The 14992-nt window shown below is 36.4% G+C and overlaps 1 protein-coding gene across 5 annotated transcripts in view; it reads left to right on the top strand.

Moving 5' to 3' along the window:
- The window catches only part of LOC111610785, a 37793-nt gene that overhangs the window by 3147 nt on the left and 19654 nt on the right, over positions 1 to 14992 (top strand). For 2 of the 5 annotated variants that reach the window (XM_023345703.1, XM_023345702.1), the window contains 11 exons: positions 9379 to 9511; positions 9833 to 9990; positions 10156 to 10293; positions 10780 to 10921; positions 11954 to 12131; positions 12315 to 12456; positions 12545 to 12688; positions 13086 to 13144; positions 13226 to 13261; positions 13349 to 13408; positions 13484 to 13560. In XM_023345703.1, coding sequence (XP_023201471.1) covers positions 9379 to 9511; positions 9833 to 9990; positions 10156 to 10293; positions 10780 to 10921; positions 11954 to 12131; positions 12315 to 12456; positions 12545 to 12688; positions 13086 to 13144; positions 13226 to 13261; positions 13349 to 13408; positions 13484 to 13560 — 1267 coding nt within the window. Of the gene's footprint in view, positions 1 to 6615; positions 6697 to 9378; positions 9512 to 9832; positions 9991 to 10155; positions 10294 to 10779; positions 10922 to 11953; positions 12132 to 12314; positions 12457 to 12544; positions 12689 to 13085; positions 13145 to 13225; positions 13262 to 13348; positions 13409 to 13483; positions 13561 to 13720; positions 14458 to 14992 lie in introns of those variants that run through there. The other 3 variants (XM_023345707.1, XM_023345706.1, XM_023345705.1) reach the window with 3 other exon arrangements.

Genomic DNA, 14992 nt, shown 5'->3' with positions numbered 1-14992 from the left:
GAAAATATGTTTTTAAAAAGAAAAATCTTGACACAAAAATCTCCAACAAAAAATGTGCAAACTGAGATTATAAAGTAGAAATCTTTCTGTGAAGCATCAGTGGTAACAGTTGCTCTGTTGCTCCACTAGATGGCGACAGTGGAGCTGAAATGGACAAATGCAATAAACTGTAAACCAATTAGAAATGTTTAGAGATTTGTAAATAATCTACTCTGTGACAGTCACTATGGTTTCAGGTCAAGCAGATAAACATCTCTATAAAGATCATTATGAGTTGGAAAAAAGGAATGTTATGCATTAATTTTCAATGTAGATAAGAGATATAGAATAACGAGGGAACTGTTTACCTGAATGACAGCAGCTTATAATTATTTGGCATCACTTCTGGTATCCCTCAAGGTCGAGTGTTAGGACCCAAATTATTTATTTTATATATTAAGGATGAATTATGTTACAAATATTGAAATGTTTATCCTGTTTTTTGTTCTGCTTGCAAATAAATTGAATAATTAATTTATTTTTTGTCAGACAAAAATATAAATGAAACTAAAATAATTTTATTTGTAAATAGAAAATTAAAATGGCAGGAAAAGATCAACAAAATGGGACTGAACCTGTAAATGGAACGAGGATTGTTGGGGTCTACCAATAACTCTTAATAATAAAACTGATTGATCAAAATTGTTACAGAGATAATTATGATCAATCAAGCCTTACAGAAGAGCTTTAATGTAGCATATAATATATTATAGATATAGATACTATCTATATCTATACAAAGTATATCTATAGATAGTATCTATAGATATAGATACCATCTATATCTATAGATCTATAGATTTAGATCTCTCTCTGTATATCTATATATAGAGAGATGTATCTATATATATAGTTGTATATATATATATATAAAGGATGAATCACATATATCTATATACGTATAGATAGATAGATCTATATATAGATATATCTATAGATGTAGATCAATCTCTCTCTCTCTGTATATATATATATCTACAGTATATATATATATATATACACTAAATATTTAGTATTTAATACTAACTATTTTGTAATAAATTATATATATATATATATATATATAATTTTATGTACTAAAAACTAAATATATATGTATAAGTACTAATATACTAATATTAGTACTAATATAATAATATTAGTATATTAATATTATCATTGTTATTATAAACAAGTTCACATTTTCTTCCATTGCCAATTCATTATCAAATTTGCACAAAATCTTTTTGGACTGATGGAGGAAGCCTGAGAAAGAACCTGAAACAACAAAGGAGATGATTGTTGATTTCAGGAGGAACAGGATTAGATCAAAGCCTGTTTCCATCATGGGAGAAGAAGTGAAAGTGGTTGAGGAATATAAACACCTCGATGTTCATCTGGACCACAGACTGGACTGGAGACGCAACAGGGAAGCGTCTATGAGAAGGACAGAGCCGACTGGACTTCTGGAGGAAGCTAAGGTCCTTCAACATGCTGCAGATCTTCTAAAAGTCTTGTTGAGAGCGCCATCTGTTGGGGCAGCAGCATCAGAGCCAGGGACCTAAAAACGCTCAACAGCCTGGTAAAGAAGACTGGTTCTGTTCTGGTTCTGTTCTGGGAAACCTCTGTAGATGGTCATGCAGAGAAGGATTCTTCATAGGATCAAGAACATTAGGGACAATCTTGACCATCCTCTTCATCTGATTGTCTTGGGATTGTCTTGTCTTCAATGGCTCTTTGAGGAATCTTGATGAACATTTAATTTTCTTTGTGATCAATAAAATATTTTTAAACTGAAACAGGAAATTTAATTACAACTGGTAAATACGTTTCACCAGTTGTAATTAAATTTAATGCTAAGCATCCAATGCTTGGCATGATGCTGCCGACACATAAGTAAGTCCACAGACAGAAATTAGAAAAAATAAAAACATGAAAAAATCACAAAAGCTAATAATAACCATCAGAATGCAAAATAAACACAAAATTAACAACAATGACTCCCATCTATATATATTCTTGTATATATATTCCCATACACTCTTTAGGTGACTAAACACATCTTCTGTCTCTTTCACGGTCCCTCCAGCCTCAGAAACGGTTTCTGTCTTGTTTTCAGCAACTTTTAACGATTCTGGCTCCCGTAGAAAAACTGCCTGGCTGCTTTGGAGAGGGAGAGCAGGGTAGGACGTCACATTTGGTGTTTTCTTCTCATAAATGTAGACAAATCCCCTTTCATGAATGTCTTGCTTGCCGTGGCCACATGCAGGCCTAACACCGTCGTCATCAGCCTTGAATATCTGTTGTCCACGGATCAGGTAGGTGCAGAAGTGGATCAGCTCCGAATCACAACAGATGATGGAAGAAAGATGGTACAGCTGATTTCCACTTTGTCCGGGCACGTCAAGCGTTGCATTTGGAATCACTGTTGGACTCCAAGACCTGGCCGACTGTCGCAGGAACAAGACTATCGCTTCATTGTTACTTAGGAAGTGTTTTCTCTTAAAGACTGACTTGCAGTTTGAACAGTGAGTTTCCCTACTGTTATCCATCCAAAACTTAAACAGAGAGGCGATGGTGTTGGAAGGAAGTGCAGGCAGAATAACAAGGGGACTGCTGTTCAAGAGGTCTAGGAAATCTCCCTTACACTTTACGCAGGTCTTCTCACTGTTCATCAGCATATCCATGTTTCTGTCACTTGAATTTAGCCAGTCTAAAATAGCTTCCAGTAAGTTTGAAGTTTGATAGTCTTTACCCAAGTCAGACGACAGTTCACTTTCTCTCAGTTCCACCTGAACTCGGGACATTTCCAGTGGGGAAAAATATTTCCCCGGATTGTGAACAGCTGTAGAGATGATACTGGCACATAACGGTGTGGCTGATGACGATTCAAAAAACTTCTGGGGATTCTGAGAAAGGCACTTTCTGGTAAAATTCAAGTTCAGAATGCCTTGAAAACTGGCGTTAATCCAACCATTTTTTGAAGAGTTGGAAAACGTACAAAAATTGCCAATGTCACTTTCTTCATTTTTGCGGACTTGGTTCTTTATGACATCTGTTGTTTCTGAGAGAACTTTCTCATCGACAGAGCAAGCATCCTCAGTCGGGGAAGTTGGTTCTATTGAGAGATTGGAGAAATCGTTCCCTTGGTCAGTGCTCTCTTCATGGGTACTTTCTTCAAATGTCTTCTTCAAAGCAACACAGGTTTCAGACTCAACTGTCTCTGTTTCAAAGCAAACTTCTGTAGCCACAGAAGTTTGATCTTTGGGAAGATTAGAGAAATCGTTCCCTATAACAGTGGTCTGGACGGCGCTCTCTTCGTGGGTACTTTCTTCAAATGCCGTCTTCTTCAAAGCAGATGCTGAGCTTTCAGACTCAACTGTCTCTGTTTCAAAGCAAACCTCCCCAGCCGGGGAGGTTTGCTTCCCAACTGGGGAAGGATCAAGAAGATGAGAATCATAAACATCGTATTCAGAGAAGCAAACCTCCCCAGCCGGGGAGGTTTGCTTCTCAGTTGGTGAAGGATAAGAAATATAAGAATCATAAACATCGTATTCAGAGAAGCAAACCTCCCCAGCCGGGGAGGTTTGCTTCTCAGTTGGTGAAGGATAAGAAATATAAGACTCATAAACATCGTATTCAGAGAAGCAAACCTCCCCAGCCGGGGAAGTTTGCTTCTCAGTTGGAGAAGGATAAGAAATATAAGACTCATAAACATCATATTCAGTGAAGCAAACCTCCCCAGCCGGGGAAGTTTGCTTCTCAATTGTAGAAGGATTGAAAAGAAATGCATCGTATTCAGAAAAAGTGCTCTCATCCTGAGAGCTACTTTTGTCGACCTCCCCAGCCGGGGAGGTTTGCTTCTCAGTTGGTGAAGGATTGAAAAGAAATGCATCAAATGCATCATACTCAGAAAAAGTGCTCTCATCCTGAGAACTACTTTGTTCTAAATCGCTGCCAGGAAGTAGTTTGTCAAAAACTCTCTTCATACCGGTGGTAACTAAATATCCAAGGCCAAAACCCAGGGGAAAAAACATGCCGACCAACATCTCTGCCATCCTGAAAATCCTTGCGAGAAACAATGTTGAGGTTCGAAGAGTTGCTTGGATATGAACTGAGGTTTTGAAACACAAGGATTCATAACCTCAGATGTTCTTTGATGTAGAGCCCCTTGTCATAGATGAGGTCATAACTACAATGAGGTCACTGGGGGAATGTCTTGTTTCTGCTCATTGCTATGGAAACGATCAGATCAGATCTGCATGACCCAAACTATTGCCCCTTTGCAACGGCGACACTTAATCATGCGAGGCGCCATGACGTGAAGTGAGGGACGGGAGTATTGAACTGAGCGACTGAAGTTGTTTTATGAAGTTGTTTGGAGTCGGTGTTTTTTTATTTAAAAGAAATATATTAATACATTTTTTTTAATAATCAGGACTGCAAGCTTCTCTTCTGGTCTCTCTCTCTTTCTCTCTCTCTCTCTCTATATATATACACATATGGTTTACTATTGTTATATAAAGTCTTACAGGTGGATCTCCTCCCTGTTCATTGAGTCATCACTCCAATAAATGAGCCCCTCAACAGTGAAACCACCCATAAAGTACATTTTCAGGCCTTATCTGTAAATTCACTGCTGTGTGAGAAGCAGAGGGCCGAGCACACAACCTTGAGGTTTCCCTGTTATTGGGCTGACGGTGGTCTCTCAATCTAGAAATTTAAAATTCACATTAAAGTTTTGTTATTTCATTTTAATAGCAGTTGCGAAATGTTAAATATTAAACATTGAGCATGATTATCTTTTTCTCAATACACACATTGAGTACAGTCTTATTGTGATAAAGAATTTGCAATATATTTTTTCCCATCACTATTAAAAAGTAATTTAGTTGGAAAAGTTAAAGTGCACTTTAAAATCTATAGCTATATTCACCCATCAGGTATCAATGGGCTCTTTGCACCTGCCGCGCTGATGTCACAACCGCATGCGCAAATGCAGCTCTCTTTTTTCCGCTTTGAGTTACCATGACAGCTAGAAAAGACAAAGTCGTATTTCAGACACAAATAAAACAACACTATGCACTTTGTTGTCTTCCTAATATAATGGGCTTTTAAGTTTTCATGGATTTCTAAGCGGCCCTGAATTAAGAAGACGGTGGCTTGTAAATATTCGTTGCTACCAGTTAAAGCTAACGCCGCACAGCAAAGTTTACAGCCTTCACTTCACTCCGGATCAGCTTCTTCAGCCTAAAGCAGAAGGTAAAGGAGCCTCCTGTGTTATTTCCATGGAATCACTTCTGTATTCAGCCTGAAAGAGAGTTTATGGGAACCAGAGAGCAGACCAGAGCCAGACAGCCGAGCTACTGATCCGCCTGTAAACACTGCTGTAAACACCGTCCTGCTTCACAAGAAACATGCAAAACTAATAAAATGAAATAACATGGAGACGTTAAGGAACACGGCCATATTTTTCTAAAAGCAACAACTTTAAACCTGAACAGTCAGCTGAACTAGAACTCCGACACCAGAGCTGCTCTACTGTTAAGCTATGGGCTTGTTGTTCCTCAGGCTTCAGAAGCAAAAAGCCTGAACCGTAAAATCCCCGTTACTTGGTCTCTGATACTAACGACAATAAACGCAGGTAATATACTTGAAAACAAGGTAAAAACATTGTCCGTTAGAATGGATGAAAAATGTTTAGATACTTAAATAGCACATTGAGAATATTGCCTACTAGCATAAGCTAAAGCTAATGTTAGCCACAAAGTTTAAAGAAAGTAAAACTCACCTTTGTATCTGTGAATGTATAACGAGGCGAACATCTTAAAACCTTCCTCCAGCTTATTGTTGGGGCTTCGGATCGATGTACATCATTAATTGTTACCTTGGACAAGCCCTTCAAACACCCAGTGTAAAGTTTCAATAGATCGGAAACGATGGAGCCACTTTCCCCCGAACGCGGAAGCTGAGGTGCAAAGAGCCCATACTCAATTTAGATGTTTAGCTTAAATTGGATTTTTATTTATTTGTTTATTTTGCCTAAAATATATTGTGGAAAGATTGAGGTGGTAATTATTATTATTAATAATTTAATTATTTATTCAAGAACACTTTTGGCAAAAAAGAAGCCATTATTTTAGGAAGAAACGTGAATGTTGACGATCCCAAAGCGACATGCGCAGTAGACGAACGTTAATGACGTCACACGGCAGCGCACTGTTTACGGAAGTAATAATGGATTCCGCCATGTATGTATGGATTTTAAAGTTGTTGAGCAATGGTAGCCCACAGTCTCAAAAATCATAACAAGACGAAGGAAGCTAACAAAAAGAAAGCTAAGCGAATAGAAATGGCGTTTTGAGGAGCATCGACTGCAACTTCAGTAGAGAAGTCAGTTTTAATGCGTAATTGGAACCAGGACGGGTTTGTCAGTGACTTCATTCATAATTTCTTTATTTACATCTATAAACATACATCTATTCTTTGACAGAGCAACTCTGATTTCCATCATGCAGACACAGTTTAGTTTCCTTTCTAAAATATGTTATATATGTATATATTTTATCTGAAAACTGTTTTGGTTTTACTTATTAGATAAACTCATTAGACAAGGAATTACATTGAAGGTCAGAAGAAATGGATCACCTGAGTTTGTAACAACAGTGACACCTAGTGGTGAGTTATATAACATTTCTTCTTCAATTAATCCTTAGCTGATTGTGATGGATATTTTAGAAAAATACTATATATTATAAAACCATGTGCCGTTATATACTCTGAAACGGATAATTTTCACACTATTTTGTCACAACTTTTTATTCACATTTTGTTCACTGTTGATTAAATTACATATGTAATTATAGTTTTATATCTGATTAATTTATATTTTTGGATTATTTTTTGGCTAACTTTCTTTTGTTTGTATCTTTTTAAGTGAAATTTGCTGCACACCAGTATGACTGTGTGTTGTTGAACGCAGCACAAATACTGTGTAACATGTTGCTGTGAACTAACTCTGAGTGGGAGAAAATAGTTTAGGTGAATATTGTTGTGTCCTGGGTTGTTTGAATTGCTTTTGAGTTGGTTTATTCTGTATTCCTTCTATTTTATTAGATCAGTTTTGTTTCTATTTTACTTTAGTTTAGTTCAGTCACTGAACTAAAGTCCTCACAGTCCTTCGGTGATTCTAGTTTATTATGTTCCTTATTATATTCCTTGTTACTGTAGTTATTCTTTTATGTTAGCTTTTTCCTGTTGAGTACTCTCCCTCGCCCCCTGTGCCTTTCCCTCTCTCTCTTTCTCCTCCCATCACACCTGCAACTTATTAGTCAACCAATCTGGTCGATTGTTTCAGCATTTAATTACCTCTTTCCCATTCCTCCTGGCTGGTTCCTCTCGTTTAATCCCGTTATAACTGACTTCCTGTGTTCCTTGTGGTTTTCATGCGTTCTTTTGTTTGTCGTTTTTTTAAAATTTAAAACAACAAATCTGTTCCCCGCCTCTGCCTCTCTGCATTGAGTACTCTTTGCCTTTCTGCACACTGTGACTAAAATAGGAAATGTGATTAATATTACACTTCTGCTCCACTAGATGGCGAGTTCAAGCTGAAAAAAGTAACAATCAAACAAGTTGATTTTTACATAAATTAAAACTTGTTCATTTATGTAACAATTAATTTGTTACATAAATTAACAACTTAATTTTTACATAAATAAACTTGTTAAGTTATGGAAAATTAACAAGTTGAACATTTCAGATCAATCATACGCGTTAACGCATCAACGTTCAAAGCCTTAATATGTATTTATGTTCAAACATTTTGTCTTCCAAGCCCAATTTTTTTGCATAATTGGATTCTGTTACTTTTAAAATCCTGGCATCATAAAGCTCCATGGAGTTTTTCAAAAGTCTTTTGACATTGACTAATCCGAGCAAAGGAGGATTTTACTTCAATGAGTCGATTTAACAGAAATTTGCAGACAAAATGGGGAAATCTGTCAAATGTAGAAAGAATCTCTAAAGAATGATGAACATTGGACTCGTCTTCTACTTCTGTTTTTGTCATCAAAAACTAGACACTGTCTGGGTCCTACAGTGAGCCTCGAGATTTAAAAAAATATTTATATTCTGTTGTAAGATTTATTGTGTCATGGTGAAAGATTGTGTCTCCTAAAAGCAGTAGTAAATATAGTAAATAGTAGTCTAGAGTATCTTGGACATAGATACTCTAGACTACTATTTTGGGCTGAACTTGTGCTAAGCTAATATATGAAATGTAAACATGTTTATTCATCATTAATTTAAGATGCAGAAACAACAGTTGTCATGATTTATTGCTGCTTTTGTTTTGATTTTCTTTCCCATATATTAGCAGGTTTACGTAATTTCTTTATTTTCATTATTGGTACTAAGGTGTTGCCATATAGTTCACCACTTTTAGTTTAGTTTCTTGGTTTATTTGTTTCCTTTTTTGTGCATTTGAATTTGTTTCTCAGAATATTCTCAGATTTTTTACACTTTCTTTTGAACCTACAGAAATGAATTTTTCAGGCCATCTTTACCCTAATTTGCCCTCTGCCCGTTTTGTGACCTCAGCAAAAGAAAACAAAACAACAAAACAATCCAGTGTACTGTGCATTTCCTTGTTGGACCAGTTTTCTGAATGTGCTGGAAAGTGATCATATCTGTTGTTTGGTTAAACCAGGTTTGTTTTTCATTCAGTGGGTAGAGAATCCAGAAATTTTACTCAAGTAAAAGTAGAAATACTTCATAAAAAATGATTCAAGTACAACATAGTAAAAATACTCCTAAAACTACATGTTTTCAAAAAAGTTACTTATGTAAATGTAAGTAGTTACTTCCCGACTCTGGTTGAAGGTTAGTGTTATGGGCCTGGGCCTCATGAACTGGTTCCAGGTGTTTTTGGTGTCTGTCTTGTGCTTCTCCTTTACATGTTTAGCTGATCTGCTAATCTGGAGCTCAGAACATTTAACCTGGTCGTCTCCACCTTCTGGGTCTGGTGATGAACTGGTAGTGATCAGCTTTGATCTGTGAACATCTTAAATATTCACTGAGACACAAAAACCGACCAGGAGGGATAAATAATTAACCTGATAGTGCTGCAGGATTTAGAAACATTGAGATGAAGCAAAAATAGATTTAGTATTTTTCAGTTTGCAAAGTAAAATTTTACCTTCAAGGAAACTTGTTTCTGATGGTTATGAATCAGGTGTCTGACATTTCCTGGTTCATTATGTAAATAGAGTCCATAAACGAGTTCTACATGTTTCTAACAGTAAACAGAGTGAATAAGGAGTGACTGTATAAAGTTGCCTGCCTCTGATTTTCTTTGTTTAGCAGAACCGATTCGTTCATCATGTTTCTCTCTGTGCTGCTGGTGATGATGATGATGGTCAGATGGACAGAAGCTGGTTATACTGGTACTGTGTTTACACACACCACTAAAGATGTACAAGGAAGCAGTTTTACAGTAAGTTGAGATTTTCTGAAGTTTTTTTTATTTTACCTTTTGAAAAAATATTGTCTTGTATCTAAAGCAGGGGTGGGCAATCCTGGTCCTCGAGGGCCGGTGTCCTGCAACTCTTGGTTGTCTCCCTGTTCCAACACGCTTGAATCCAACAGCTGAATCACCTCCTAAGTGCAGTCAAGTTCTCCAGAGTCCTGCTAATGACCTCATTATTTGACTCAGGTGTGTTGAAGTAGAGATACATCTAAAAGTTGCAGGAGACCGGCCCTCGAGGCCTGGAGTTGCCCACCCCTGATCTAAAGCCTCTTCACTTTAAATCTACAGGCTTTGCATCGCTTTAAGTTTGGCCACAGCTCATGTGGAGAGCTTGAGTCATGGCTTTGTTCTGGCTGTAGTAAGAAGATTGATGAAAGCAGCGGTGAATGGTGTCTGAGAGAGTACACCTGGTGGGACAGTAGGAGTTTCTACAATACCTACTATGGGTGACTGAATCTCAACATCCTGCAAAAATATATCTAATAATTTTCTGTTTTTTCCGAGAAGTCTAAAATTCCTCCTGTCAGTTTTCTGGTCTGCTGGTTTGTAAAGTTTTCTGTGTTTTAGAAACTTAGTAACATCAGAAATCTTCCCAATGTTTTCTGTTAAAGGTGGAATACTGGCACCTGGATAAACAACAGAAACGGTGTTTCAACTGGCGTCGCTGTGATATTTGTTGAAGGGAGAAAACGATCTGACATTAACAAACCAAACTCATCACCACAAACCGGCATCCTTCCTGTTATGAGGTAATTCAGTTTTTCTATCATTTTAATTATAAATACCTGAAACCTTTGATGTCTTTGATTGAGCATAAACTGTATTTTGATTCTGAAGTTTATTTAGTTTCTTTTCTTTTAAAGAAAAATAAGATCCAAACACTGTGAATCAATTTTATCTGTAACAGAGACCAAAGAGTTACATGGAAACAAAACCAGATTTTGTAATTCATTAAAAGTTACTTACAAATAAAATTTCTCTTTAAAAACTTTAATCTGTGATATACAGATTAAATTAGACATATTGAATATAGGAACCATTTGGTAATTTATCAAAGAAACAATACTCAAACAAAAGTTTAAGACCCTAAAAATGATGGAAGAAAAACACTGAAGCACAAATCAGTCAAGATACTGAAGCTCCTCTGTGTAAATGAAAACATTTAAACTGATTATTTGTTCTCCAGAGTTCACTTGTAATTATGTGTAATTATGTTTGTTTTCTGGTTCTCTCAGAGTTCCCTCAAACTGTCAGAGAAATATCAACTTGTTGACCTTTGACCCTGATGGAGACCATGTTCAATGCAGACATGGATCCAATCCCAGTAACTATGAGTGTTACACCTGCACACCTCCGTCTGTCCTCAGTCTCTCATCAGTGAGTAATAAATGTTGATGTTAAGTTACAGGAAAGGAAAATGTGAGATTCACAGGTAGAAGAGAGGAAGTAAATATCCTTCAGTCAAACTGTCACTGACAGGTGGGAGAAAAAGCACAAGGAGAAATGCTGATTATACTGTTATTACAGTATTTTATTAATTATTGAACTAGAAAAATTCAACAATAAGTTAAAAAAAAAAAAGTAGTGAAGAGCTGCTTCCCTCGCACCTCCACCAGCATTGTGGTGGGGAAGCCATGAGAGCGCCTGAAGGAGACGTTGCATGCAGTTTCTCATCTCACCACCAGGTGGCTCTAAACATATGTATCTATTAAAAATCTTATTATAAATACATGCTATTATTATTACTATTTTGGGTAAAATTCACATACACATACATACACACTTTTCTCTCTGATACATGAGCTACAATGTAGCTACAGCCTAGCAAAATGATTGAAACTCAAACGGGTGAACACTGCCCCCTGGTGGACAAAATGTTAAAGCAAACCCTGGAGGCGGAGTCGTAAAAATACAGAAATTTGTAGTTTTTTGGAATCTCAGACTTTTGCAAATAATCGAAGTAGTTTTAAATAGTTTCATAAACTAATCTGAAATTAGTTCACTGCATTTCATTGTTAATACTTTCACCCAACAGCATTACACGTTTAAGTACTTAAATGTTTCAGTGACCTGTGTGTCACTGCCAAAAATCTATAAAAATAATTGTTTTCATTCTCAGATTTTATATTTATATTTACGTTTGACCCCAGGGGTTTGAAAAGAGTCCAACTCATTGGAAAAATATTTGTGGTTCCACAAAATATTTTATGTTGCCAATGAACTAATCTGTGCTCTCATCATGAACTCTCAGTTGATGTGCTTAGAGAAATAAATCTGCAACTTAAGTTAAATAGAAATTAATATTGTCAGTTTAAACAAACACAAATAAAACCTATAATGAAATACAGTAAATAAAACATTATTAAACTTGATGTTAAATCTTTGATTTCTCTCTCTGTCCTCTTCCAGCCTTGTTCTCTATCATTCAGTCCAACCAACAGCAGTTATGAAGGTTCATATGCAGTTCAGCTGGTGATGGAGGATTTTCCCAGACAGACCATCACTCTGACCCATTACAATGGTTCAACAGTGTCAATAAGCCCCAGCAGTTCTATGAGCAGAATCCCTGTCCAGTTTGTTTTCAAAGGTTTGATTTCATATTTTAATCATGTTGCTTATCTTTGGTTGAAACACTGGTTTGAATAAATTTAATATTCAATAACTATTTGTTGAAAGTTGATCAATAATAATTCATTACTTTCAACTAGGCAAATCAATTTTAATGTGACTCTTTAGTTTATCTGAATTATTTTTCCCTGCATTGCTCCAGTGGATCCTGCAGCTCCGTCCTGCACAGCAGGTGAATATCTGCCCAGGTTTCTGCCTCCAACTCCTGAACATGGAGCTCAGTTCTTCATAAACGTTACTGAGACGATAGAAATCAACATCAGAGCAGAGGCGACTCAGTCTGTGTGAGTAGAAATAAATATTGTTTCTAATCAGACATAAGCTTCTAAATAATTCAAGGTGAAAATCTGAAATTTGATCTTTATGTTAAAGGATCACTGAGCTCCTGTTCAGCGGACCGGTCAACATGAACAAGAATTCATCTGGTTCAGGAAATTTCACCCTGAGATGGATGCCGTCTGTCAGTCAACATGATGAAGAAGAAAGCCATCCCATCTGTTTTGCTGTCCAGGCAAAGTCAGTATTTAATCTGATCAGAACTTTTGAAACTTTATACAAATACTTATCTGAAAAACACTGATAAACATAACTAGCTTATTTTAGTAAAAGTATAAGGGACAGGTTTTGAAATGTACTTAAGTACAAAGTAATAAAAATAATGGTCACCTTCAGTGATACAAAATGACTTTAGGAAAATCCCTCCTGATCCTGACAGAAGTTGCTGAAGCAGTGATCCATAAGAACTAAACAAATGGACTTTCCCCACTGATGTGGGTACAATTATGAGAAAAGTCAAATTTAACCAGAGACACAAAAAACACATATTTAAGGACTAAAAAATAGATTTAGCATCTTACGGTTATTTTCAAAAAGAGTTTAACATTAAAGTTTTGGTGCTAAATTATCTCCCCAGTGCCTCCAGTTCTATCTACCAGTCTGAGCTTCGATGTGTCATTGTGACGGTTGGAAACAGTGAGTCATTTCTTTCTGTTTGACCATCAGTCTTATTTTATATTTTCTTAAATCATGATGTTTCTGCTGCTGTTTTCCCAGTATCCTCCATAGCAACTCCAAGTCCTCCTACAACATGTAAGTAGGACGATGAGTCAATTCTTTATTTTTCATCTTTCATTTATTTTTACTTTTTATGTCCTGAACTCGTTTCTGTTGTCTTAGCTGTGACTTCAACCACCGTTGCTCTCCCTTTGACATCTACAAGTCCTCCTCCTACAACATGTAAGTAGGATGGAAACAAAACTGAAAGTAACAGGAAGTAGTTCTTTATACCATGTTGATCTCTTGTTCTTCCAGCTCGTCTTACGGTTCTGCAGCTGAAGATCTCGACTACGCTGTCACTGAAAGACAACAAGGATGAAATCGAGAAAGCGGTCAGTGATGTTCTGGACTTTAACACAAACCATCACAACCTGAGTTTAATCCAAATAGATTTCCCGCAAATGTCAAATCATGATAATCAGATTCTGTTCAGTATATTTTATAATTCACCACTGACTGTATCTCACATTCATCTCATGTTTTCTTCTGCAGATTAAAGATGAACTGATCAGTGAAGGGCTGCCTCCAGACATAAAGGTCCGCCTGCTGAGCGACGGTTCAGTGAAGGTTAATAACTAACCGCCCCCTAGTGGCTAACAATGAGAATGAATCTGATCCATGCAGTAAAATATGGCCGGGTTTATCTGTTTTAAATTCAGGAATTTATGGTTGTCTTAGGTAATGGGACTAAACTTAGTTATGACATTAATCAGAAAAAGCAAAGTGAAATTTTATATCTGTTTGAGAATCTATATAAAATATGCATACTTCAAATAGATAAATTGTGATTGTTTATCAGTTACTAATAAGATAATGAACAGACAAAAATGTGAATAAAATCAATATTTATGGCAGTTATTTACTGAGGGTTTGGTTTTTCTTTATTACCATCTTCCATGTGTAACATTTATACCTGTGAGGTTTTTATTGACCTTAATATCATGTCATTTTCTGCATGTATTGATAAATAATGAAGATGGATATTTGCTATGTATAATAGGGACGTTTTTGCATTAGTTGCTTTTCTCTGTGAAGCTTGGGAAAGAAAACAGCGACTTCTTTATCCTGGTTGAGTTGAAAATGTAATGGTATTTCTGTGGAGCTCGTGTTTCGTATGCAGCCATTTTGCTTTGCATGTTTTGTATGTAGAGAGTCTATAAACCCATGTGGGAATTTATTTGATTGTCTTTAGAAACAGCTCTTTAAATAAATAAATATTTCAAAATTAACCACTGACCCCCTTGTCTAAAACTAACATTAATACTTGGATGTTCTAAGAGCTACAGATTTTCCATACGGTGGACAAGATCAGGTTCTACTGGGTCTCGTAATCCTGGACACATTAAATAAATATGAAAGTATCCGAAATACAGGAAATTTCACAACCTGACAGTGTCTCCCCTTCATACAAAGCAAGTTTATTTTAAAAAGCATGTTATAACAACACAGTTGGCCAAAGCGCCGTACACCACAAACACATAAAAAACATTAAAATGAACATTAGTCAGAAGACAAGGAGAAAAATTGTGATTTCTGAAAATATTTGAAAACAGGAAGTGACATCATAGGCTCTCTGCAGATGACGCAGTCAACACTTTATCCTGAACCACCTCAAACCACCCAGAGACGTGTATCTTATTGGTGGACTTCTGCTCAGCCTTCAACCCAAACATCCTCAACCAGAATCTCACCCAGTTCACAGTGATGGAGGTTATTATAGTGAACTAAAGCTAATGAGATCAGAAAACCTGAAACTGAGAAAAC

This window comes from Xiphophorus maculatus, chromosome 14 (genome assembly GCF_002775205.1).
Source record: "Xiphophorus maculatus strain JP 163 A chromosome 14, X_maculatus-5.0-male, whole genome shotgun sequence".
In the NCBI taxonomy this organism is placed as follows: domain Eukaryota; kingdom Metazoa; phylum Chordata; class Actinopteri; order Cyprinodontiformes; family Poeciliidae; genus Xiphophorus; species Xiphophorus maculatus.
The sequence above is the reverse complement of the archived record's forward strand: the minus strand, read 5'-3'. Positions and strand labels throughout refer to the sequence as shown.